Source organism: Microcebus murinus, chromosome 19, assembly GCF_040939455.1.
Source record: "Microcebus murinus isolate Inina chromosome 19, M.murinus_Inina_mat1.0, whole genome shotgun sequence".
In the NCBI taxonomy this organism is placed as follows: domain Eukaryota; kingdom Metazoa; phylum Chordata; class Mammalia; order Primates; family Cheirogaleidae; genus Microcebus; species Microcebus murinus.
The window spans coordinates 43,885,990-43,913,875 of record NC_134122.1 but is presented as its reverse complement, the minus strand read 5'-3'; the positions used below and the strand labels follow the sequence as shown (position 1 = coordinate 43,913,875).

General features: G+C 37.5%; 2 protein-coding genes across 8 annotated transcripts in view; one reads left to right on the top strand and one right to left on the bottom strand.

Moving 5' to 3' along the window:
* B3GALNT2 (beta-1,3-N-acetylgalactosaminyltransferase 2) overlaps window positions 1–25,681 on the top strand; it is a 53,688-nt gene extending 28,007 nt beyond the window's left edge. For 2 of the 5 annotated variants that reach the window (XM_020281511.2, XM_012738270.3), the window contains exons 6-12: window positions 4,270–4,380; window positions 10,422–10,500; window positions 14,793–14,976; window positions 18,886–19,011; window positions 19,674–19,833; window positions 20,388–20,444; window positions 23,060–25,681. In XM_020281511.2, the coding sequence (XP_020137100.2) occupies window positions 4,270–4,380; window positions 10,422–10,500; window positions 14,793–14,976; window positions 18,886–19,011; window positions 19,674–19,833; window positions 20,388–20,444; window positions 23,060–23,194 (852 nt within the window). In that variant the 3' untranslated portion in view covers window positions 23,195–25,681. Of the gene's footprint in view, window positions 1–4,269; window positions 4,381–10,421; window positions 10,518–14,792; window positions 14,977–18,885; window positions 19,012–19,673; window positions 19,834–20,387; window positions 20,445–23,059 lie in introns of those variants that run through there. The other 3 variants (XM_075995483.1, XM_012738271.3, XM_075995484.1) reach the window with 3 other exon arrangements.
* TBCE (tubulin folding cofactor E) overlaps window positions 24,304–27,886 on the bottom strand; it is a 70,085-nt gene continuing 66,502 nt past the window's right edge. For 2 of the 3 annotated variants that reach the window (XM_075995479.1, XM_075995482.1), the window contains one exon: window positions 24,304–24,886. In XM_075995479.1, coding sequence (XP_075851594.1) covers window positions 24,651–24,886 — 236 coding nt within the window. In that variant the 3' untranslated portion in view covers window positions 24,304–24,650. The remainder of the gene's footprint in view (window positions 24,887–27,886) is intronic. The other variant, XM_075995480.1, reaches the window with a different exon arrangement.

The window sequence follows — 27,886 nt, the reverse complement described above, 5'->3', positions numbered from 1 at the left end:
CATGGACGAGTTTGAATCCCTGCTCTGCCACTTAATGGCTCTATGACCTTGTGTGAGGTACGTAACCTCACTGTGTCTGTTTCTTCCTCTGTAAGACGGAGGTGCTATACTACCCAGTTCAGAGGGTTTTCACCAGGGACCGTTTGGTACCCCAGGGGACACTTTCAGTTGTCAAAAGCGGGTGCTGGGGGATACTGGCAGCTAGTGGGTAGAGGGACAGGGATGATGCTAAACATCTGCAGTGTACAGAACAGCCCCTCACGGAGAAGAATTATCTGGCCCCAAATGGCAATGGTGCTGAGGCTGAGAAACTCTGTTCCAGAAGAGGCAGTCACACAGTATGAGGAAAAGAGGAAGAAAGTAAACGTTAATGCTTCAAGCTAATCACAGTTTTATGGACTCTGCTCTGTTTTCTTGGTCAGCCTTATAGAAAAAATTATAAAATTTGATTAGTCCATTTAAAAAAGTACTTTCCCTTAGACTATCCTTGTTCTTAGAAATACATGCTCACATGCTTAAAGATAAAATGTGATATCAGCATTTTACTGTTGAGTGATTCAACAGCAGAAATGATGTGTGTAGAGAGAGAAAACAAATGTGGCAAAACATGGACAGCTGGTTTGAAACCAGCCTGGTCGATGTAACAAGACCCAATCTCTGTAAAAAAAAACAAACAAAAAAAACTTTTAATTAACCAAGTATGATGGTTTGTGCATATAGTCCCATCTTCTTAGGAGGCTGAGGTGAGAGGGTAGTTTGAGCCCAGAAGTTCAAGGCTTTGGTGAGCTATGGTCTTACCACTGCACTCTAGCCCGGGCAATAGGGTAAGACTCTGTCTCAAAAAAGAGTGAACAAATGGTGAGTCTAGGTAATTTGGATAGTGATTTGAACTTTTTTATAGGTTTGAAGTTTTTCAAAATAAAAGCTGAGTTGAGAGAGACAGGTTAACCTTCCTTGCTGGTGTTTAAGATGGTACAGTCTGGCAGTGGGTACCAATGATGAGACATACTCAGCCAAAATAGTAAGTGGCCATTTTAGTTAAGACTTTTTTTTTTTTTCTTGAGACAGAGTCTTGCTTTGTTGCCCAGGCTAGAGTGAGTACCTGTGGCGTCAGCCTAGCTCACAGCAACCTCAAACTCCTGGGCTCAGGCAATCCTGCTGCCTCAGCCTCCCAAGTAGCTCCCAAGTACAGGCATGCACCACCATGCCCGGCTAATATTTTCTATATATATTAGTTGGCCAATTAATTTCTTTCTATTTATGGTAGAGACAGGGTCTCATTCTTGCTCAGGCTGGTTTCGAACTCCTGACCTCAAGCAATCCGCCCGCCTCGGCCTCCCAGAGTGCTAGGATTACAGGCGTGAGCCACCACACCCGGCCTAGTTAAGACTTAACAACTGTAGCCTTGTGATCTTTATTTCCCATCAAGCTTTAAGCTAAATAGACTTTTGATCTTTTATTACTTTTGAGTAAAATTTTTTTCTTTTAAAAACAAGCAATTATTTAATAGTGGCTACACCTGGGGGTAGGATTCTTTTTTTAATTTTAGTTTATTTTGGGGTAATACTTTGCCATAAAATAGAGTGAGTGCTCCATCTCAGGGATAGGATTATTGCTGAGTTTTATTTTCTTTTTGTGTATCTATTTTCTAAATGTTCTGTAGTAAATATATATTAGTTTTATAAGTGGAAAAAATAACTTGAAAATTTAAGAAGATTCTCTCCTTGTGTATCTGATCCTATGTTTGTTGAAAATATGTTTTTCTCTTTTGTTTTACCTAGTCCTGTGACAGATTAGAAAATGTGTTTAATTTTACATAAAATTAATGCATCAAGCTGATTGGGCTTCTTAGTTCAGAAAAATGATAGTGATGGTTATACCTATATATCATCAGCAAACAGTGGCAGAAGAAAAACTGTTCAGTCCATTTAAGAGGGAAAGCAGATGACTTTTTCTTCATCTTACTCCCTCCACACTTGATGGCTGCCAAAATAACATGTCAGCAGTGTGGCTTGTCAAGTAAGCAGATCTCCTGTAGCGTTCTCATTGTGTAGCTCGCTAAAGCATAAATGTCAGTGGGAGTCACAGGTTTAAATGAAGACTGCTGTGTGTTTCTCTTAAAACATTTACTTCTCTAATTTCATATTTTCCTTAATAGTTGAAACTTGAAACTAATTTTAGTAAAAAGCAGACTATTTTTGTTCACCTGAGTTACTAGAGATTAGTAACCTGAGTTACTAGAGATTAGTTACTAGAGCTTAGCATTATGGATTATTATATGCTTTTTTTTAGTGAAAGTCGAAATTCTTTAGATGTAATCTACAATAAGTTGTTAGTGTTCACAGGCACGAAAGTATTATATATATTTAAGCTACTCTTGTTTGGATGAGAAATTAGAAGTATAACACAAAAGCATTAACATGCGAAAGGGGATGCAGATAGCTTGCTTATGTTATGGGAGAGATAATTTATGATATCTCATTTTTCTGACCTATACCATGTTGTTTTTTTCCTAACTTTTATTTTGGTTTTATGATCTTAGCTGGGAATTGCCATAAACAGGTCATTTTGCATCTTAAATGACTCCTGGGTTTATAATTTCCTTATGTCAGAATAAAAAGTAGGCATATGAGAGAAGAAGTGAAGAATAGAAATTAAACTGTGTTATGGACCAGGAACAGGTGTAAGAGAGGAGGAGAAGATACAGTTCCTCCCTTGCTTAACAACAAAACAAGGCTGGGCACAACACCTTACCCTATAATCCCAGCTACTCTGGAAGCCAAGGCGGGAGGATCACTTGAGGCCAGGAGTTGGAGACCAGCATGGACAACATCGTGAGACCCCATCTGTACAAAAACTTTAGAAGATTAGCCAGGTGTGGGGGCGCATGTCTATAGTCCCAGCTACTTTGGAGGCTGAGGCAGTAGGAACCCTTGAGCCCAGAGTTTAAGGCTACAGTGAGCTATGATTACACCACTGCACTCCAGATTTAGTAACAGAGCAAGACCCTGTCTCTAAGAAAAAGAAAAAAGAACCAAGATATATCAGAATGATATGTGGTATTAAGAAAATAAAACAGGTTGATGTGATAGATTTGGGGAGTTGGGGCCTCCTGTGAGATCTCCGGAGAGAGCCTGTCTGAGGAGATGACAGTGGAACTGAGATCTGAACAGGGCTAAGGAGCCAGCTGTGCACAGAATTAAAAATGGGGACATTGGAGAAATTAGAAGACGTTGGGATGTAAATGTACATCAGATCTTGGGGCAGGAGAGCGTAACTTTCTAAGCTTAGAATTTAATAGTAATAATCACAGAGGAAAAGCTTGTCAGAGTGGCCAAGGTAAGATTTATGGACTTTTGAATTAAAAAAAAATATAATGTAATACTGAGTGGCAGACAATGCTAAAAAAATATTTTAGCCTATAAAATATGCACAGGATTAAGGTCATTACCCTACAAAAACCTCACACAGATTAATAAGAAAAATAGAAGACTTGGGAGCTAAATGGCAAAAAAGCATGACAGGGCAGTTCTCAGAAGAGAATGTTCCATTCATAAGCATCACTAGAAATCAGAGAAATCCAACTAAATGAAGAATCATTTTTTAAAAATTTACTTATCTTAGACTACTTTTCTTTTACTAAAATCCTGTACTAGGGAGAGTGCAGTGCAGCTGATATTCTCATAAATTGCTAGTGACTTTATAAATTAGTGAAAATGCTTAGGTAATCAGTTTGGCAATGTGTACCAAAATCGACAAAAAATATCTCTTTCTTGTCCTAGTACCTATGGGAATTTATTTTAAATAAAAAACAAATTGTTGGGGGAAAATAAACATTTATACCAAAACATACCTACATTCTTTTTGTAGATGTTTGGTAGTAACCGAATATCTGCCAATAGGGAAATGTTTGAGCAAATCAGAATGTATCCACTCAGTGGGATGTTATACAGTAATGAAAAAGCATGCCTGTAACAGCCACAGCAACAAAAGGAAATGCTTTTGATACAATGGGAATTGACAACCAGCAGCATGTAAAATCATCTATATATAATTTTTTGTAATTGTTTTTTATATGTGCATGGAAAATATGGTTAAGAATATACACTAAGATGTTAACAATGGTGTGCCAGAGTTGTGGGATAAAAATTTTAACTGATATATCTTGGAAAAAAATTAACTTTTCTCTGAAATCTTACCTAAAAACTAACTTAAAACCTAAAAGATGACAATAAAAGAATTGACTCACTATTCATCTTTCCACAAAAGAGCTTTGAAGGTACAATCGTGTGGGAGAGCCAGGACCTCCACGGCCTTGTGTCAAGAAATCTTCACAAAGTGGCAGTAAATGATGGAGGGGGAGTTTTCAGAATCATTACAGTAAGTCATTCTTTTGTTTTTGTTTTTATCTTGTTTAGTAACATTAGCTTGTTTCTGATGTATAAAAGTGTTGTAAAATTTATTTTTATACCAATCTAGACAGTATGAAACAATAATTCTTATGTGTTTTAGAACATATTGTGGTAGAAAATGTTGAGTTACCATAGTAAAAACAAAAAAACTCAAATGTTCTATATGATTCTCTAAGTCCAGTGTTAGTGAATATACAGGTTTGCCTTAAGATTGGTACATTTTTAAAGTGTGGTATTTTATTTCTGAATAATGTTTAAGTTAGCATTCTTTAAAAGAATGCTTGCTTAGTAGTATTTAGAATATTAAGTATCTCACATTGATAGTAAAATGTCAGTTAAAATACTATAGATAAAAATATTAGAAAATAAGATCAAGTACCTACTTTCATTTATATTGCTGAAGCAACTCTGAGATTTCTGACTCGTATTTCTCATTTATTCAAATTTGCTTCAAATTTAATATAGCTTGACAGGTAAATTTCTCAAGGTAAAATATAGGAAGACTTAAAATCATGAACTTCAGTAAATAAGTGTTATGTGGTGGTGTCTTAGACAATCTTTTATTTTCCTTGATGTTCTGGTCTAATTAGGAATGCACTGGCATTTAAATTTACAAGCTTAGTGATTTCATTAAATATTAATCTTATTCATATGAATTAATTTGTGAATTTGAAATGAATATCACATGATATGTTATTGCTCATTCAAAAACCATTTACTGTACAGCATTTGTAAGGCAGGCAACGGTAGCAGCCAAAATAGGCCCATCACTCACTCACAGTGGAACTTATAGTCCAGTGAGGAAGAAAGACATTAAACAGACCCACAAATTCATATGTAATTACACAGTTAGACTTGTAGGCCATGTTTAGGGTCTAGGATTTTATCTTTTATTATGAAGATTATTTGTTTAGGATACAAAGTTTCATGGAATTTAATTGTAATTTTCTTTGCTTATTTTTAAGACAAATGCATTTAATATCTTGCTTCCTTTTCTGTTTATGAAAACTTAAAAATATCCATTACATGCCAAAATTCTGTAGTATTTGAGTTGGTTACACTAAAGGAAATAAGTTTGTTTCTGAGTTGAGGACTAGGCTCAAATGTAAATACACAAATGATCTACTTTGGGGGTAAAAAATAGTTGTAGAGAGCTAAAGACAGCTTAAACATTCAGCTAACCTTAAAAAAATTGCCAGAATAGGGAAACTATATGGAAGATTAATAAAATAAAAAGTTGGTTCTTTGAAAAAATAAACAAAATTGACACGCCTTTGGCTAGACTAAGGAAAAGCAGAAAAGAAATCTCTAATAAGTTCCATCAGGAATAATAAAGGAGAAATTACAACTGATGCCACAGAGATACAAGATATAATTTATGAATACTACAAAAACCTTTATGCACATGAACTGGAAAATGTGGAGGAAATGGACAAATTCTTAGAAACACACAGCCTCCATGGGCTCAACCAGGAAGAAATAGAATTCCTGAACAGACCAACATGAAGTACTAAAATTGAAACAGCAATAAAAAAACTTCGTAAAAAGAAAAGTCTTGGGCCGGGCACAGTGGCTCATGCCTGTAATCCTAGCACTCTGGGAGGCTAAGGCAGGAGGATTGCTCAAGGTCAGGAGTTCGAAACCAGCCTGAGCAAGAGCAAGACCCTGTCTCTACTAAAAATAGAAACAAATTAAGTAGCCAACTAAAAATATATAGAAAAAATTAGCCAGGCATGGTGGCACATGCCTGTAGTCCCAGCTACTTGGGAGGCTGAGGCAGAAGGATTGCCTGAGCCCAGGAGTTTGAGGTTGCGGTGAGCTACACTGACGCCATGGCACTCTAGCCTGGGCAACAGAGTGAGACTGTCTCAAAAAAAAGAAAAGTCCTGGACCAGATGGTTTCACACCCGATTTTTACCACACCTACAAAAAACTGGTGCCTATCCTGCAGAAATTATTCCACAACATTGAGAAGGATAGAATCCTCCCCAACACATTTTATGAAGCCAACATAACCCTGATACCAAAATCAGGAAAGGATGTGACAAAAAAGAAAACTACAGACCAATATCTTTTATGAATATAGATGCAAAAATTCTCAACAAAATCCTAGCTAACTGAATCCAGGTGCTTATCAAGAAAGTAATCCATCACGACCAAGTGGGCTCATCCCAGAGATGCAGGGATAGTTCAACATAAATGTAATTCACCTAGAATAAACAGAAGCAAAAACAAAGACCATATGATCCTCTCAGTAGACGCAGAAAAAGCATTTGACAAAATTCAACACCTTTTTATAATAAGAATGTTTAACAAAATAGGCATAGACGGGGCTTACCTAAAAATGATACAAGCCATATGTGACAAACCCACAGCCAACATCATACAGAATGGGGAAAAATTGAAAGCATTCCCACTTAGAAGTGGAATAAGGCAAAGTTTCCCACTATCTCCACTTGTATTTAACTTAGTGCTGGAAGTCCTTGCTATAATAGTCAGACAAGAGAGTGGAATTAAGGGCATCCAAATGGGGGCAGAAGAGATCAAACTCTTACTCTTTGCTGATGATATGATATTATATCTAGAAAACCCCAAGGATTCAACCAAGAGACTCCTCGAATTGATAAATGAATTCAGTAAAATCTCAGGATACAAAATCAATACACACAAATCAGAGGCATTCCTGTATGCCAATAATAGTCAAACTGAGAACCAAATCAAAGACTCAATTCCCTTCATAATAGCAACAAAAAAAGTACCTAGGTATATATTTAAGGAGGTAAAAGATCTCTCTCTACAGGGAGAACGATGAAACACTGAGGAAGGAAATACCAGAGTACATAAACAGGCAGAAAACCATACCATGCTCGTGGCTCGGCAGAATCAACATTGTTAAAATGTCTATACTACCCAAAGTGATTACAGAGTCAGTGCAATCCCTATGAAAATACCATCATCATTTTTCACAGATATAGAAAAAATAATTTTATGCTTCGCATGGAACCAGAGAAGACCCCGTATAGCAAAAACAATCCTAGGCAATGAAAACAAAATGGGAGGTATCAATTTAGCAAACTTCAAACTATACTACAAGGCTTGGTATTGGCACAAGAACAGGGACATTGACCAGTGGAACAGAACAGAGAACCCAGATATAAAACCATCCTCTTACAGCCATCTAATCTTTGACAAAGTAGACAAAAACATACACTGGGGAAAAGAATCCTTATTCAATAAATGGTGCTAGGAAAACTCAATAGCCACATGTAGAAGACTGAAACAGTATCCACACCTTTCACCTCTCACAAAAATCAACTCACACTGGGTAACAGACTTAAACCTAAGGTGTGAAACTATTAGAATTCTAGAGGAAATCATTGGAAATACTCTTCTAGACATTGGCCTAGGCAAAGAATTTATGAAGAAGACCCCAAAAGCAATCACAGCAACAACAAAAATAAATAAATGGAACCTGATCAAATTAAAAAGCTTCTGCACAGCCAAAGAAACTTACAAGAGCAGACAACCTACAGAATGGGAGAAAATTTTTGCAAGCTACACATCCGAAAAGGGCTGATAACTAGAATTTATTTAGAACTCAGGAAAATCAGCAAGAAAAAATTAAACAACTGTATCAAAAAGTGGGCAAAGGACATGAACAGAAACTTTTCAAAAGAAAACAGAATAATGGCCAACAAACATGAAAAAAATGCTCAACATCTCTAATCATCAGGGAAATTCAAATCAAAACCACAATGAGATACCATTTATCTCCAGTGAGAATGGCCTTTATCAAAAAGACCCCAAACAATAAATGTTGGCTTGGATGTGGAGAGATAGGAACACTCCTACATTGTTAATGGGACCAAACTAGTTCAACCTCTGTGGAAAGCAATATGGAGATAACTTAAAGAGATACAAGTAGATCTACCATTTGATCCAGCAATCCCATTACTGGGCATCTACCCAAAAGAGCAAAAGACACTCTATAAAAAAAGACACCTGCACTCGAATGTTTATAGCAGCACAATTCACAATTGCAAAGATATAGAAACAACCCAAGTGCCCATGAATACACGAGTAGATTAATAAAATGTGGTATATGTATACCATGGAGTACTATTCAGCTATAAGAAACAATGGTGATATAGCACCTCTTATATTTTCCTGGATAGAGCCTGAACCTATTCTACTAAGTGAAGTATCCCAAGAATGAAAAAATAAGCACCACATGTACTCACCAGCAAATTGGTTTCACTGATCAACACCTAAGTAGACATAAAGGAATAACATTTATCAGGTGTTGGGCAGATGAGAGGGGAAGGAGGGGATGTGTATATACATACACAATGAGTATGATGCGCACCATCTGGGGGATGGACATGCTTGAAGCTCTGACTCCAGGGGGTGAGGGGGAGAAGGCAACACACACAACCTAAACGTTTGTACCCCCATAATATACTGAAATTTAAAAATATATATGTCAGGTAACTTAGTAGCCTACTCTAAGAAAGCCCATGTGCAGGTAAAGGTTTTCACCATAAATGTATAGAGCTAAGAGTTTTCATTAAGTCTGACTGCCTTGCCAGTAAGTGATGATATCAGAAAATTTTTGAAGCTGTATTAAAAGCCAAGTTGTGACCTTTTAGAGAGAAGTTAATAAACAGAAAACACTATTGAGTTCTAAACAAGCCAGAACAATATAGAAATATACAATAAAAAAATAAAGAGTATATAATTTTTATGAAACTACAAGATTAGAATCTATAGCATTCACCTTTAGTAATTTTCTCAACATTTGGATACAAACATTTTCAATTACATCAGCCAGCTCGGTGGCGCACACCCATAATCCTAGCACTTTGGGAGACCAGGGTGTGAAGATCGCTTAAGGCCAGGAGTTCAAGACCAACCTGAGCCAGAGAGCAGGTTCTACAAATCATGAAAAATTAGCTGGGCATGGTGGTGCATGCCTGTATTTCCAGCTGCTCAGGAGGCCGAGACAGGAAGATCACTTGAGCCCAGGAGTTTGAGGTTGCTGTGAGCTATTAGCCCACGTGTCAGAGCTGTCTCAAAAAAAAAAGAAAATTAAATGACAAGTTGCCACAATAAACTCAGAACACTCTACTAGCCTTAAAACATTGTTTTGTACAGTACAACTCTGCTGAAAAGATCTGTTTAAGAAAAGAATAGTGAAAGAATGGCCTCTTGATTAGATGAGTATGTAGAAAACCATAAACCCGATCTACTGAACTGCAATTCTGACAGTCTGATCCAGCCCACAGCAGCTAGAGAATAGCTCCCGTAGATGTGCCATAGCAGTATACAACATATAGAAGTGAAGAAACAGCTCAGTATACAACATACAGAAGTAAAATGGCTCAGTAAAAGGGCATTGAATAACTCATAAGGTGAAGAAAGGTAGCTAATAGTAAAGGATCCTCTAATCCTAAGAGGTAGAAAGGACTGCTGTTGGCTTTTGGCATAGTAGTCTCGAGGCACCTTCAACAGCATCAGTAATCAATAGGGTTGTATCTGAACTATCTAGGTCAGACTGTTGATTTAGAGGAGCTTTTCTCTGCATGGACACTTACTTTGAAAATATACCGAGATGTATTTGAACTCAGGAGAATTTTCGGTCTCCAGGAAATCAAAGGTGCTAATATTGTTTTCGAAAAGTGATAGGGTTAGGATTTCAAATAAATTGGTTTTTGTACTATTATGGTAACAAGTACAAGAATATGATTTTGTATAATTTGGAATTTTGAACACTGTATGGCCTGTTGAATATACCTTTTCTTTGATATTGTAATCAAATAACAAAAATAGTAGATTACTATATGTCATATTGTAAGTCATATTGTGATATGATAAGTCTCAAATGCACCAACATCTTAGATGGGTTTATCTGCTGCAGTGGAGTCGTATTACGACTTGTCAAATCAATTTTAAAACACAAATTTATGTTTTGTGATAAAACATTGAGCACAATTCTATTATTCCTTTCAGATTGAAAAGGGTACATTGCCTCATGAGTTCATGGAAGGTGTGGAGGGAGTTGCAGGTGGCTTTATATATACTATTCAGGGTAAGTTGGCTAGTTGAAAGTTGAAAAGCACACTGAATCTCGTGTATTGAATCTCACTTTATACTTTGACATAAAAGGTGATTTGGTTTTTGTTTTTGGTCATTTAAAAAATAGCTTTATTGAGATAAAAATTCACCCTTTTAAAGTGTGTTCAATTCAGTGGTTTTTAACGTATTCATAGAGTTCTGCAACCATCGCCACTAATTCCAGAACATTTACATCACTCCAAAAAGAAGCCCCATTAGCAGTCACGCCCCATTATCCCCTCCCCCCATCCCCTAACAACTGCTAATGTTTCTTTCTCTGTGGATTTGCCTATTTTGAACATTTCATATAAATGAAATTGTACAATAATGTGGTCTTTGTGTCTAGCTTCTTTTGTTTAGCATACTGTTTTCAAGGTTTGTCCATGTTGTGTGTGTATGTATATATATCAGTACTTGAATGGCCATATAATATTCCACTGCATGCATAGATATACCCCATTTTATTTATCCATTCATTAATTGATGGACATTTAGATTGCTTCTGCTATTTGGTTAATGATAAATAATTCTGCAGTTAATATTTATGTACAGGTTTTTGTGTGGTCAAATATTTTTATTCCTCTTAGTAAATACATAGTAGTAGAAGTGCTGGCTCATATGATAATTCTACGTTTAATCATTTGAGGCACTACCAGACTTTTCCAAAGCAGCTGCCCATTTTACATTTTCACAGTCAGTGTATGAGGGTTCCAATTTCTCCACAGCCTTGTCATCACTTATTATTGTCTATCTTTTTTGCTATACCTATCCTAGTGGGTGTGAAGTGGTATCACATTGTGATTTTGATTTGTATTTCCATAGTAACTAATGATACTGAGAGTTTTTTCATGTGTTTATTGGCCACTTGTATATCTTCAGAGAAATATTTATTCAGATCCTTTGCCCATTTTTTAAATTATTTTGTTCTTGAATTGTAAAATGAATTCTTTGTAAGTGAGCGCTGCATCTGGCCACTTTCTTGGTGGTGTCCTTTAACACAAAAAAAGGTGTAAATTTTGATGAAATCCAATTTTTGTCCCTTGTGTTTTTGGTGTCATATCTGAAAAACCATTGTCTACTCTGAGATCACAAAGATCTATGACTTTGTTTTCTTTCAAGAGTTTTATAATTTTAGCACTTACATGTAGGACTTCTATCACATTAAGTTAATTTTTGTATATGGTGGGAGGTAGAGATTCTACTTCATTCTTTTGTATGTGGATATCCATTTGTCCCAGCACTCATCTGTTGAGAATCGGTGACTGTAAATGTAAGGATTTATTTCTGTACTCTCCATTCTGTTCTGTGGATCTACATGTCTATCCTTATACCAATACCACCATCTTGATTGTGTGGCTTTGTAGTGAGATTTGAAATCTGGAAGTGTGAGTCCTCCAACCTTGTTCTTTTTCAAGCTTGTTTTGGCTATTCTGAGTCTCTTGCATTTGCAAATGAATTTTAGGATCACTTTGTCAATCTCTATAAAAAAAACCAAAAAACAGCTGGGATTTTCAAAGGGATTGCATTTATTCTAGAGATAAATCTGAGGAGTTTTGCCATGTTAACAGTATTAAGTCTCTGAACATCCTTGAGCATGGGATGTCTTTCCATTCATTTATGTGTTGTTAAATTTCTTTCTATGGTGTTTGGTGGTTTTCAATGTAAAAAGCTTACACTTCTTTTGTTAAATTTATTCTTAAATATTTATTTTGTAATGCTATTGTAAGTCGAATTTTTTAAAATTTAATTTCCAGATTGTTCATTGCTAGTAGAAATACAATTGATTTTTGTATATTGATCTTATATGCTACAACTTTGCTAAATATGTCATTTTTTGGTTAATAGTTTTACAGATGCTTTAGGCTTTTGTATATATAAGATCATGTCATATGCTAATAGAGGTAGTTTTGCTTCTTCCTTTCCAATGTGGATATCTTTTATCTCTTTTGCTTATCTAATTGTCTCAGCTAGAACATATGGTACAATATTGAATAGAAGTAGCAAAAATAGACACCCTTTCTTGGTATATATTAATTTAATATATTTATACTCATTTTTCAGATATATGCAGTTAAAACAAAGTATATGTAATTCATTAGTCAAAAAGGCTTATATTTAATTTCTGCTCTCATCTTATTACCAAACATTTTCCTGTTACTGCAGTTTTATAACACTTTCATTTTCCTTCAAGTATTAAATTGTACAAACACTCCTTGACTTATGGATGTGGTTTACATCCTGATAAACTCATCTTAAGTTGAAAATGCATTTAATACACCTAACCTGCCAAACATTATAGCTCAGCCTCTAGCCTACCTTAAATGTGCTCAGAGCACTCATATTAGCCCACAGTTGGGCAAAATCATCTCACAGAAAGCCTAATAGAGTATTGTACCTCTCATGTGTTATGAAATACTGTATTGAAAGTGAAAAACAAAATGGCTGTATGCATACTCAAAGTACGGTGTCTACTGAACGCATATCACTGTCACACCATTGTAAAGTCAAATCATACATGGAACCATTGTTCAGTCAGGGGACCATCTGTATATACTTATCTTTAAACTGAGAGGATGTTAGAGCAGGATGTGAGAGTCAGAAGGGAGCAGAAGTCACTTAGGCCTGTGTTTCTCAGAAGGTAGTCTGTGGTCTGTCTATAGTTCACCTGCATCAGAGTCAGAAAAGCGGCCATTAAAAATACAGACCTGCTGGGCTCCACCCCAGACTTAGTAAATCTTTCAGGCCTGGGGCCCAGGAATCTGTATTTCAGTAAGCATTTCTGAGAACCACTGATGTAGTTCCACCCTCCTTTTATAGATGAGAATGCTACAGTCCAGAGACAAGTGTAACTTGTCAGTATCTCACAGATAGTGGCAGAGGCAGAAGCCAAATGTAAGTCTTCAGACCCCCACCTCCATCCTTTCCATTTCCAGCAGAAAAAGTGTGGAGTGCTAAGTTACCTTTCATTTCCTTTCCCCACCCCTCAGCAGGTCACTTTCTTTTTATTCTTCAGAAATGTTCTTTAATCTGACCATTTGAGAAAATCCTGACTTCCCTGCCCTAGTGACAGAATTACTGCCTTAAATTAATCGGATCTGGGGACAGTCCCTGCACACATGTGACAAGTGACTCGTTAACTTGTGAGAGGGCAAATAAAATGTCTTTTAAGCATGAATAATCATTAATAATTTTTATTATGAAATATAAATATACCAAAAATAGTACTGAAAGAAACACCCAGGTACCCATTGCTCAGAATTATTAGATGTTTACATTTTGTCATATTTGCTTCCAATTTTTTTTTAAGAAATAAAAATGATAGGCACAGTTGAACTCTGCCCTCCACCACCTGTAGATCTCCCTAGTCCCATTCCTCTCCCTTCCCCTCAGAAGGGATACCATTGTCCTAAAATTTATGTGTACCCCACCCATTCTTATTTTTCTACTTTCTACTACATATTTACATACCTTTAAATAACATAGTTTGGGGTATTGTATTACTGATGTCATAGAATCATTAATATATATATCACTTACCAATTTTCACTCAACATTATTTTTCAGTGCCATTCCTTTTAACATGCAAGATCAGGTTAAGTTTTTTAACTGCTATAGTCCATTATGTGACTCTACCACAATTTGGGTTTTTTTTTCCCCTGTAAGTGGGCATTTAGCTTGGTTCCATTTTTTCCCCACAATTATAAGCAATGCTGCAATGAATATCTTTGTGACCATTTAAAAATAATATCTGTAGGGTATATCTACAAGTGGACTCAACCATAAGGTGTACATATATTCAGCCTAACTAGAAATCGCCAAATTGCAGTCTCTAACCCCCAGGCTGCAGACTGATTCCTCAGGGACCCAGCTATGAGGAGCTCTGCTATTGTGCCCCCCCACCCTATCTGTGGACAAATTATAGCAGGAGGTGAGCATCGGGGAGCAGAGCTTAATCTGTATTTACAGCTTCTCCCCATCGGTTGCATCACCACCTGAGCTCCGCCTCCACCTCCCCCCGCCCAATGCCACCACCCTCTAGTTGTACTTGAAAAAATTGTTTTCCATGAAACCAGTTCCTGGTGCCAAAAGGTTTGGGGACCACTGCCTGGCAATGTATGAGAGTTCCCATTTTCCTACCTAAAGTTACAAACAACAGTATTTGTTAGGTTGCCTTGGGAAAAGAATTTTAGTGTACATTGTATTATAGGTTCTGGGTCTTAAGTTTGCAATAGCGTTTTTCTCCAGTTCTCAACTTTTCCTTTTTAGAAGGTGATGCTCTTTTACACAACCTTCATTCTCGCCCCCGAAGACTTATTGATCATCAAAGTAATCTCCGTGAGGAAGATGCCTTACTGAAGGAGGAAAGCAGCACCTATGATGATATTGTTTTTGTGGATGTCGTCGACACTTATCGAAATGTTCCTGCAAAATTATTGAACTTCTATAGATGGTAGGTTGTAAAAATGGTGGTTAGCTAGAACTTGTTTTATTTTTCTTCTTCTTCTTTTTTTTTTTTTCTTGAGACAGTCTCACTCTGTTGCCCAGGCTGGTCTCTGACTCAAACAATCCTCCCATGTCAGCTGCCTAAGTAACTGGGACTATACCTGGCTTATTGTTCTTTTGATGTAGAAATAATTTATTAACTTCAAACCTCTGAGATTTCAGTAAATAAAAACAAACCTTGGCCGGGCGCGGTGGCTCACGCCTGTAATCCTAGCTCTCTGGGAGGCTGAGGCGGGCGGATTGCTCAAGGTCAGGAGTTCAAAACCAGCCTGAGCAAGAGCGAGACCCCGTCTCTACTATAAATAGAAAGAAATTAATTGGCCAACTGATATATATATAAACAATTAGCCGGGCATGGTGGCGCATGCCTGTAGTCCCAGCTACTCAGGAGGCTGAGGCAGAAGGATTGCTCGAGCCCAGAGTTTGAGGTTGCTGTGAGCTAGGCTGACGCCACAGCACTCACTCTAGCCTGGACAACAAAGCGAGACTCTGTCTCAAAAAAAAAAAAAAAAAAAAAAAAACAAACCTAAAACTGCTGAACACCTGGGGCGTGACCTATTGTATCTGGGTTCTTTGTGAAGACAGCTTCTAAAATGCTGCCACTTATTTTGATTAGCAGATCCATAATGTAATGGTATTGACCTATCAAAAATACACAAGGCAAAAATTGATTGACCTTGAGTCATTCCTACTTGCCTTGCTTGTCTCAAGCCAGCATTAGAGGAAAATCGTTAAGTTCAGAAATGGTTCGTTTTCAGTAGTATTTATACCTATCTGCCCATATTTCCCAGTTATTGTCAGTTGCATCCAGATTACTGATCTGAATTCTTTTCAACTGAATATCCACTTTATATTTCCATTCTCCACTCCATCCATTTAAAAACTACTTGCCCTGATTCTAAAACTTCTATATAGATGACTTACTGAAATTCCACAACTCTTAGAGTCTATCATATTTACAACGTCCTAGATCCTCCAGTGTTTCTTGGATCTTAGTAGTAATTTCTACTCTTATAATAACAGCAACAATAATATATAATAAGTGTTATTTTATATATAATAATACTAACATATACATAGTTGCTAATAGTATTAGTTACCCTAGGATCCCATAATTTGCTGTTGAGTTCACTGATACTGTCTACCTTGACTGCAGAACTAAAACCTTTGAACTCTGTCTCTGTCTAGGCTAAACCTATAAAGGGTATTTACATCTTTGTCTTTTCTTTTTTGAAACTTTATCCTGTTTCTTCATGAGGCCCAAGGTCTGTCTTTTTCTATTCTTCACTACTGCCCTAGGGAGAGTGGGAAGTTATCAAGTACAGTACTTTACGGACACGGTTCCCTGGTCCTGAGAGTTAGATGGTCTAGTTAGCTTGTGGACGGTAACATTTCCTAGCTGGGGCATATAAATATAATTTTGGAGTCATCCTGTGGGTAGAAGAAAGATGTAAATGAGGATTGGAAATTTGGATTTGTCTAGAATACCTATCAGGATTAAGTTTAGACAGCTGTAGTAAGAAAAAGAAACTTCTTTAACTCATGGCCACTAATGGGAGTTCTAGCCAGAGGTGAGGCCAAGGCGAGGTGGTGAGTAGTGGGAATGGAGATCCAGGAAGTGGAAAATCAGGACTGTGGGATTCTAGGACTTTCTAGAGAGACAGACTTCCCAGATGTGGAAGTTCCATTTGGTACAGTACTGTCTGCAGTTTAAGTGTAGTCTCTTCTACTCCTTACCCATCTCAGATTTTGGCTTCTCCCTCCAGCTCTGCTTCCACTGTTTTGGGCCATTGCCTTCTCTGCCTGGATTGCTCCAGTAACCTTCCAGTGGGTGTGCGCCAAGACCGCTTCCCCACAGCCGGCCCCACCCATATCCCTCCTTCCGTCAGTGAAAGTTTAGTTATTCCTTCTTCTTTATTCAGTTGAGTCATCAGTGACCTAAGTGTCCCTTATAATGAAAGTTTATTTCTATTAGCAAATAAGTATTATATATACCTTATGCCGTTAATTAGAAATAAACTTTAGAAACATAGGGTTGTGCTAGTTGCTGTGGACCCATTGTTGTTAAATTTACCATTCTTTGACCTAATGAAACTTCTTCTGGATTTCTATTGAGATTTATGTCATACTACAAGACTCTGCATTTTTAAACAGAGATGGACAGGATTGTCAATTTGAAATGAAGGAGCGAATTTTGTCTTTAATTGCCATTATATATTTTTTTTTTTTTCATTTTTTTTTTGAGACAGAGTCTCACTCTGTTGCCTGGACTAGAGTGCCGTGGCATCAGCCTAGCTCATAGCAACCTCAAATTCTTGGGCTCAAGCAATCCTTCTGCCTCAGTCTCCCAAGTAGCTGGGACTATAGGCATGCGCCACTATGCCCGGCTAATTTTTTCTATATATTTTTTTTAGTTGTCCAGCTCATTTGTTTCTATTTTTAGTAGAGACGGGGTCTCACTCTTGCTCAGGCTGGTTTCGAACTCCTGACCTTGAGCGATCCTTCTACCTCAGTCTCCCAGAGTGCTAGGATTATAGGCGTGAGCCACCGTGCCTGGCCTCATTATATATTTTTTTATGTCTAGATAAATGAAGTCACCTTCCTGTGCCTTCCATAAGGTCATGTATAATAGTTGGAAATTGTTTCCAAGGGAAAATATGTTTCGATGACATAGCTTGGGTTTTTTAAAACCATAAATTATCTTGAGTTGAGTATATGAATAGTAGCATAGAATGCATCTTGTACAATACTGTTTTCTGTGAGAGGCTCAGGTATAACACCTGATCCATTATCCTGGACCTTTGTTATTAAGAACACCTGGGACAGCTGGGCGGTGGCTCATGCCTGTAATCCTAGCACTCTGGGAGGCCGAGGCGGGCGGATGGCTCGTGGTCAGGAGTTCGAAACCAGCCTGAGCGAGACACCGTCTCTACCAAAAATAGAAAGAAATTAACCAACCAACTAAAAAGATATATACAAAAAATTAGCTGGGCATGGTGGTGCATGCCTGTAGTCCCAGCTAGTTGGGAGGCTGAGGCAGCAGGATTGCTTGAGCCCAGAAGATTGAGGTTGCTGTGAGCTAGGCTGACACCATGGCACTCACTCTAGCCTGGGCAACAAAGTGAGACTCTGTCTCAAAAAAAAAAGAACACCTGGGACAAAGTTCAAATGTTTAATGGGTTTGGCAGCCTGACGTGAGTGATGCCTAAGAGGCATTTGCTTGAACATATATTCCACTTAAGCCAGATTTTTTTTCATTGTATTCTTTTTCCTTTACCTTTTAAAATCAGCTTGCTATATCTATGTGTTATGCCACTTAGTAAGTACCAACTGAGGGCTGTAGTTGATAGCAGCAAAGTTCTGTTAGAACAAACATTGTCAGCATTTGAGGAATGAGATCTATGGGTAGTACAGGTACAATTTTGAATTAAAATGTTAGCAATGCTGGCCGGGTACCGTGGCTCATGCCTATAATCCTAGCACTCTGGGAGGCCAAGGTGGGTGGATCACTCAAGATCAGGAGTTCAAGACCAGCTGAGCAAGAGCAAGACCCTATCTCTACTAAAAATAGAAAGAAATTAGCTGGACAACTAAAATATATATATATAGAAAAAATCAACCGGCCATGGTGGCGCATGCCTGTAGTCCCAGCTACTTGGGAGACTGAGGCAGGAGGATCGCTTGAGCCCAGGAGTTTGAAGTTGCTGTTAGCCAGGCTGATGCCACAGCACTCTAGCCCAGGCAACAAATCGAGACTCTGTCTCAAAAAAAAATGTTAGCAATGCCACTGCATTGGTGTTGTGCTTAGTTTCTTTGTATGGTTGTACTGACTTTCATAACTGTTTTTTGCCAACAGGACTGTGGAAACAACCAGCTTCGATTTGTTGCTAAAGACAGATGACGACTGTTACATAGACTTAGAAGCTGTATTTAATAGAATTGCCCAAAAGAATCTGAATGGGCCTAATTTTTGGTGGGGAAAGTAAGTTAACCATTGTTAGCCCGTTGGCATTCTTGTACCTGACCAAATGTAATGAATTTAGAATTAAATATGCAAGTCATTTTTTTCATATGGAAAATATGGTTGAGATACGAAATTTCATTTTAGGCTCCTGGGTTAATATGTTTTATTACTCTGCAATTAGAGGAAAATATTTTTTAAATGGAAAGCCTAAGGCTAATTTAATTAAGAAGGGAAAATGATGTAACTTTTATTCTCATGCCCTAGAAATAAGTGGTGCTCACATTAGACACTGCTGCACCTTTTATATTAGAATAAATGTGTGACACATCTCTGAAACTGTTTTCTGTGCTTCATCAGGAATACGATAGGGATTAGTGATTTGGTTTTTTGTTGTTTTGGTTTTTTTAGTATATACTAAAATACAGGGTAATCTTCTAGTACTTTTCTTTTAGAAACTCCACAAATGCAACTTTGAGAAAATTTAACATACCACTCTTTTATACAAAACACCACTGGATAAATGATAATATTCCTTTCCTTAGATTAAAAAAATATTTTATCATTTTCAATCCTTGCTTTTAGAAGGTTATTCCTTTGTAGTGATAATAAAGGATTCAAGCTTAATAGTGCCAAGATTTGCATCAGACCAACACGAGAAGCCACGTTGTTTTTCATCTCAGTTTCAGATTGAACTGGGCAGTTGACCGAACAGGAAAGTGGCAGGAGTTGGAATACCCCAGTCCTGCTTACCCTGCCTTTGCCTGTGGGTCAGGGTACGTGATCTCCAGGGACATCGTCGACTGGCTGGCCAGCAACTCGGGAAGATTAAAGACCTATCAGGTACTTAAAGATTTCTAACCTCAGTGTACACTCATCAAACCAGGTTTTATTCAGCCCAGTATCCCGTCACTCAAAACAGAGCCCACTTACTGGGGGAAAAGCATGTTGTTCTTTCTGTGTAGGAATCACCCCTCAAAGGTTAAGGACACATGCCTATCCCTCAAATCTTGGCTTTAAATTTTATTCTTGTATCTTTTTTGAGCCTACTTATTATGTTTTCTGCCTGTATTTATAAGTATAATCCCTAGAGGAATATAAAGATCATTATTCATTCATAAGGAAGAAGACTAAAAAGTACTTCCTAAAGACTTTAAAGTACGTGAGAAGAATGGGCTGTCTACTCACTGTATTATCTTCTGATTACCTTAGGGTGTGGATGCTTCATGTTAGTGGCCACTAGCTTCTGTGTGTCAGTGTTAATCCATGTTTGGCATTTCATATTAAAATAATAACAGAGAAGCAGATTGTTTATTATGGAAGTAGATGTGGCATTGTCTTTACAAATGAAATAAGCTTTTAAACTTTTACATTTAAACTTTATGGGCCACCTATAGGGTGAAGACGTAAGCATGGGCATTTGGATGGCAGCCATAGGACCTAAAAGATACCAGGTGAGCAGATCTTTGGGGGCTGGCCTCAGGGTTCTTAAGAGTTGAGAAAGTGAGATTTCGATATACAGGTTAAGTATCCCTTATCCAAAATCCTTGGGACCAGAAGTGTTTCAGATTTCAGATTTAGGAATAATTGTATTAAATTTACCTGTTCAGCATCCCAAATCTGAAAATCTGAAACACTTCAGTGAGCATTTCTTTTGAACATGTCAGTGCTCAAAAAGTTTAGGATTTTGGATGTTTGGATTTGGGATGCTCAAGCTGTGATGTGTATCAGACCCTGGGCAGAAAAATGAAGATCTTCTAGCATCATAGCTGTGCTCTTGATTTAATTCACAGTAATCCACCTAGGTTATTTCTCATACAGTATTTTTCTCAGTTTAAACCAAAAGGAAATGTTACGAATGAAAGTTCCCCTATCTACAAAGAAGAATTAGGTTTTCATAGATTTGATCGGAAATTCTTTGCAGCTTTAAAACTTAATGACAGAATCCACTGACTTGAGTTTCCAGCAGTGTGGCAGCCTAAGGACCCTTTAGCCCTTTTACTGGTAGAAATAAAACACTGGATAAAATATTGCAAGATGCGGTTTCAAGCACACTAATTGCAAAACCAGAAAAATAAATGAATATGCAAAGACTGAAATGGAAAGTAGGAGCCCTGGGAGGAAAGTAAGCACAAAGCTGGCTTTTCTGCAGAGATTTCTGTTGAATCCTAGATTCTTGCAACTTCCACTTTGGCCATAGATGGTGCAGGGCACAGAGAGAGTATGCAGTGTCTGCCAATTAGACACCTGCATGGAGCTGGGACCCCAGAGTAGCACACTCAGTTCAGGGTGAACAAGAAGCAAACCCAAATCTAGTTGGTCAGCTTTGATAGTCCTATTCCTTTGTCATACTTTCAGTCCCTTCTTTGGCTTACTTAACTTTGAATATAATTATTTTACTTTCTATACCCGGTAATTCTGGTATCTGTAGTTTTTGCAGATCTGATGCTGCGTTTGTTGTGACTGCAGACTGTTGTACGTGGGGCTTGTTTCCTGATGTGTTGAGAAGACTTTTTATTGTGACCTCACGTCTTTGGAAACCAAGGCCTACATTTAACCACTTCAGTACGGCGCTCACCAGCCGCAAAACCTTGCCCACAGCCGGCACTCACAGTCCGCACGACAGTTTGTGCTGTGCATTGACGACGAGTCCGTTTTGCTCTTGTGTGATGAGGAAAGCTTTAAAGCACTGAAAGCTTGTTTTACTTTACAGGCAGCTTTACTTGTAATGTAAATCACAATAGGTAACACATACATATATGTTTTCATTATGTTATTTTTAAATGGTCACAATTTTATTGTGATAAATGAAAAATTAGAAAAGTCATATCACGGCTGTCAGCTAAAGTCGATGCGGCTATCGACTATAATTGATGCTTGGCTGTGCGCGTTCATCTGTGGCTGGCGACTATAGTTGACGCTCGTACCGAAGTGGTTAAAATGCATTTTTCCCGAAGAGGGTTTACATTTTTTTCTGCCATGCGCCTAAGGGCAGTAACCATCTATGAAAACTTCCAATTTCTGGCTTGGAACTTTCGGGGCTGCATAGACTCTGACAGCTCCAGATCCACCTGAGTGCAAGCTGTGGTTACAGATGTCAAGGCAGACTCCTTTGGGTCCCACTTAGAGGCAAGACTGAGACAAGTCACCTTCTATACAGGAAGTTTCATTTTTTTAAGCACCTGGAGGTGTGGCCCTTCAGGGATTCTGGCTCCCTGTGGCAGTCTCGGATTGGTCTCCTGTCCTTGGACATGGACTTTTTTGTTTTAATGGAGTAGTTTGTGTTTTTATGGGGCATGGACTTTTAAAATCTGAGGATCAGCAGATGCCTTCAAGGCTCATGCTGACTCCAGCACTTTTTCCAACTCTTATTTCTTGTTCACCACCCAAGTTCAGCCATGCTTTTATAAATATTTTTAATTTTATCCAGCATTTGTGTTCTCTGAGTTTCTCTGTAAACATGTTTGTTATATTGCTGAAAATAGAAGCCAATTCACATAGCCGGGAAATAGTCGTGATTGGGAACTCTGGGGTTCAGGAGTCTTTAACCCCCAACATTTCACCAGTATGGTGACCTTGAGCAAGTAACCTAACTCTCAATTTTAGTTTCTCGTTCGTAAGAGGGAAATAATTCCTACTTCACAGGATTATTGTGAGAATTAAATGAGATGTTTATAAAACACTTGCTGCCGTCCCCAGATTATTATAAGCATTCCATTCTATAGTAGCTGTGACTAATGCTGCTATATAACCACCTTTCCTCTAATAGCAAATATGAAACTCTGTGGCTTCCAAACTTTCTTATTATAGAATTCGATTTGCTAACTCAAAATTGTTACACACCACACTGCATTGTTTCTGTGTTCCACAGCCCAGGGATTGTGGGGCCTTGTGCTTTCCCAAATTAGGAGGTACCACCCCCAAACCTCACCGTATGTTCACACACAAAATCGCCCTTGAAATTATTTCAGCTTCGTTAAAAAAAAAAAAAAAAAAGCTGCCTTTGTTTGCTTTCTGTCTCTCTTAAAACAGTTTCACAATTCTCACACCAGCTTTTGTTTTCCGACAGGACAGCCTGTGGCTGTGTGAGAAGACTTGCGAGACAGGAATGTTGTCTTCCCCTCAGTATTCTCCACAGGAACTGACAGAACTGTGGGAACTGAAGGAATTATGTGGTGATCCTTGTCAGTGTGAAGCAAGATGACAGTGATCTGAAGTGGCAGTGTTTAAAATCAGGGTAGGCAAATGATAATCTGAGTGTAAGTCCGAAGGAAGCCCAAGGTTTAGCAGTATGGTCTTTCCAGGAGCATTATGGGCTGGCACTTTCACCTGTAACCAATGTGGGATTTCTTAATGTTTGCACAAATTTCCTTTTTAAAAGTCAACTGATACTGTAGCATAAGAAAAGTTTTTATTTATATATTAGATGATTTGAAAAATACCAAATTATTTTACAAAAGGAAAAATATTTCTAAATCCTGATGCATTGTTGCTATCATTTTTGGTTAAAACTTGGCCTAGCTCAGAAATCTTGATTAGTAACCGAGAGTTTGAATTTCGAGCTGGACTGCTATGTAATTATTGGCTAAAAAGAAATCACAGAAGTGTTGTGTGATCATTTATTTAAGCATTGTTTGCTTATACCAAAGTTTGGGGTTTCTGGAAATAATGTCAGATTTTTGTGGCTCTCTGAATGAAGTGGGCAACTGGACCTTGGTTTTAAGGAAGTTCACATTTATAGAGTAATACTCAAGTTTTCTTTTGTCATTTAACATAAATCCTGAAGATCACAGTTTAGTATTCAAAAAAAAGCTAAATTTTTGTGAATATGAATAAAAAGCAAATATCTCTCAGGGTTTTAGTGCCATAAGGAAGGATATTTCTAAATTGCTGACACTTTGAAAGAATTTTGTTTTCCTTCTATCATTGTATAATGTTTACCTAATATAAGTAAATTTCAATCAGAGTGGTCATCTTCTGTAGAAGATGATATGCTCAGTTTAGGTATAACTGTAGGGAAAAAGCATGTGATTAATTTTTTAAGTACTCTAAAATAGTACAACTGAGAAGAGATAATAGCATTTATGTTATACATCATAGAGGATCTCTTTCTCTAAGTTTAAGGGACATTTCCCAAAATGACCAACCAAATCATTCTAGTAACCTTTTGAAATAGTAGCATCGATAGAGAATTCCATTAAAACTAGTCTTATGACAGACATTAACTGTGTTCAGTTAGAGTAGCTAGTTGCTATTTAATATTTCAATCTTTACATAATGAAATGCAATGAACTAAAATCAGAAAAGCATTAGTAGGTTCAAGGCCTTTATTACTGCTATTATATATACAAGCCTAGAAATGGTCTCTTCCCAACAAAAAATACATCCTTTGTTAGGGCAAGTTGTAAAACTTCATTTTTGGGCAGAATTGTTCCAAGAAATCATTTATTTCCGGTGAACCCCAGACATGATAAGCAGTCTAGTCTCTAAATTTTATTAGCTGGTTGTTACCATCTCGCTAACAGACAATCTCCATTTTCCACAGAATAAAACTGTAAGGACTGTAGGTCATTTTCTAGTTCAATTTCTCTGCCTGGCATCTGAAATTAGAACAAAGGTGGGGAGAGGTGTGATTAAGACAGATCTGACAAAGCATTGTTCTACGTACTCTCCCCCAAGCAGCAGGTTACCCTTGAAGACAGTATATACGGTCTCCCATTTAGAATCAAACTGGTTTTACAGAGAAATTTAATGTCATAATGTGGGGAAGTAAGCTTGACTTTATATTTTGCTGGGCAACTTACTTTGGGACTTTCATAGGCCAACAGAAGGTCTGACACAGGAACTTTGAGAAGACGTGACAGCAATCCCTTCACCTTTTGAATTGTCATGGAGTCTGTCAAAGAAAAGAAAAATCCATCAGTTCTCTCAAATGACAGTTATCTGTAAAACTTGCTCACATGACATGCAATGGTAGCTATATCTGATTTCACTATCAATTTATCCAAGTATGTAATTAGGGAAAAACTTGAATCATTTGGGGAACTGTGGGAAATGGAGCCAACGTTTGACCTAAGTGCCCTTTGACAGTGAATTTTCATACCATTTCAGTAGCATATTTCTTCATTCAAATAAATCAGAAATATTCTTAGCACAGAAACATAAATGGGAGTGAAATCATTTAAGTTTTCATTTTAAACCTGTGATTACTCTCCTAGGAATTAATGAGAGAACACTGGAGTGGGGCTCAGGTGTCCTGAGGACGTCTTTCAATCTCTCTGGCCTTAGTTTCCCCCTCTGCAAAGCGAGGGTGTAGACTAAATGATCTATAATGTTCTTTCCAGCACTACTGTTCTGTAACTATAATAGCTTAATTATTGTAATTGTGTTCAACACACAGACAAGTGACCGCCAGGCACAGGAATGTAACTTAAAGAGTAAATGCTTTGGTTTGTTCAGAAAACACTATGAACTTCTTTCCAAAGATGGGTTGTGGTTAATAGTGAATATTTTGATTATGAGAAAAAGAGTTTCTTTGAAGCTTTAGCTGGAAGTACAGCAATAGTGTAGTGTTCCTACAAATATCACAATGTATTCAAACAAATATTTTTCTATCAGAAATCATTTTTGTAAAAGCTGTGTGTTTTTATGCAACTTGTGATAATAAATGTTATCTTTATTTTAGAATAAACACTGGCTTTTTCTTGTTTATTAATAATACAGGTAAATATTTATAATTTTAATACAGTTTGTTCTTTTAGGTGGACTGGCTTTCATTGTTCGCAGGGTGGTTAGAGAGGGGTTAACTCCTGCACGCCAGTGGGAAAGGACATTTCTGAGTCTACAGAAGAAAGTGGCAATTTGATTGTCTTAACATTCAGAAAACATGGAGGTAGTCAATTGTTTGCCTGTTGCCCTCCCTATGACCACTGTTATATGTTGCTCTACGACTTGTATTTCTTATATGATATGCACTGTCCAACATGGCATCCACATGTGGCTAGTATGACTGAGGAACTGAATTTAATTTTATGCAATAAATTTAAAATTAAAGAGCTGCTAGTGGCAGCTGTTACTGGACAGCACAGTAACAGCTACTAGACCTTCATTCTCCTTGATATGGTGCATTGTATGGTCCTAGCAGAGTTCATTCAACCATTCTCCCATTTATAAACATTTAGATTGTTTTCATCGTTACCATTACAAGTGATACAAGATAGAATGCTTGGTCAGAGCATATTTTTTATAGAAATTACTACATGACTTTACAGAAAGGGGACACTGCTTTTTCATGCCAACCAATATTTTAATGTTTGCTAATCTGACGGATAAAAAAATGGTATCATAGTATTTTACATTTATTACCTTTCTTTTTAAAGGATATTTATGTTTGTGGTTAGATACTCACAGCATGTAGCATAGGAATTAATAGTAAGAACGCTGGCTTAACTTTTAATCTGCTGGTTTACTGCTGAGTTTATAGAATATAGGACTCAGATTCTGAATAGCTTAAAGCAGTAACAATTACATATAAAATTCTATGGATAATTGTAATCTGTTAGTTCTACCCAACGATTAATAAAAACAGAATGAATATGGCTGGTGTTCCCAAAGTGAGAACTAAATCTCAAAAGACCTGGGGTACCAGTCAGGTGTACAGTGTGGGAGAAGGGTGAGGAGGCCCTGTCACCCCTGGCCTAGGGCTGCTTTTGTGCACATGCCCAGACCACAGTCCCTGACACATCTATTTCAGTGCCTTCCCAGAGAAAGCCTCAAAAGGAAAGCTTAACTAAATAGGTCTAAGGAGAACATTCTTGAACAAATATTCATTAGTGGTAACATTCCCACAAATGGATTGACTTATCTGAAAAGAGAACATGCAAAGACATCCAAAGCCAAAAACATTAACAAAAAGTTCTAGCCCTCTTTCACTAGTCTGTCCCCACCAAGGCCTTTACTGATAGTATTTAAGTTTGAAAACAGAATAATGAACGAGTAACCACTAATTTTAATTCATCAATATATAGCAGTAGGAACATTACATATCACAGGACTAGAAATTGGATTGCTAGTAAATAAGAATGGAGAAATAACTGGTAAATTAACACTGAATGGATGGTTATCAATCAGAAAGGTACTACTTTGAACACACTAAGGTCTTTTGTAAGCAGTGCCATGATAAACTTGTTTTATCTGATAGAAACTAAAAATCTGTATGAATTACTGTACTGACAAACAAGGAAATACAATATTCTAGAGTCATTTAGGTTGATATTTCATTTTTTTCAAATCCTCACTGCTCTAAATTTAACCTGTTTATATTTCTTTTTTTTTTTTTTTTGAGACAGAGTCTCGCTTTGTTGTCCAGGCTAGAGTGAGTGCCGTGGCGTCAGCCTAGCTCACAGCAACCTCAAACTCCTGGGCTCGAGTGATCCTTCTGCCTCAGCCTCCCGAGTAGCTGGGACTACAGGCATGCGCCACCATGCCCGGCTAATTTTTTATATATATATATATCTGTTGGCCAATTGATTTCTTTCTATTTATAGTAGAGACGGGGTCTCGCTCTTGCTCAGGCTGGTTTTGAACTCCTGACCTTGAGCAATCCGCCCGCCTCGGCCTCCCAAGAGCTAGGATTACAGGCGTGAGCCACAGCGCCCGGCCCTGTTTATATTTCTTGAGCATACACAATATCATGGCATACTTTAAAAAAATAAGACTGTAATTTTTCTTTTGAGTAAAAGTTTGAGGTAAGTTATGTTGATCTAATTTGCTGACACAAAAGTATTTATTTTCTGAATAAAACTAATTCAATTTCAGTGGCACAGATTTTCTTCTGAAGTTTTTTTCAAAGAAAAACCATTTCAGTGTGTCCAGTTAAAAGAGCATTCTGAGAATT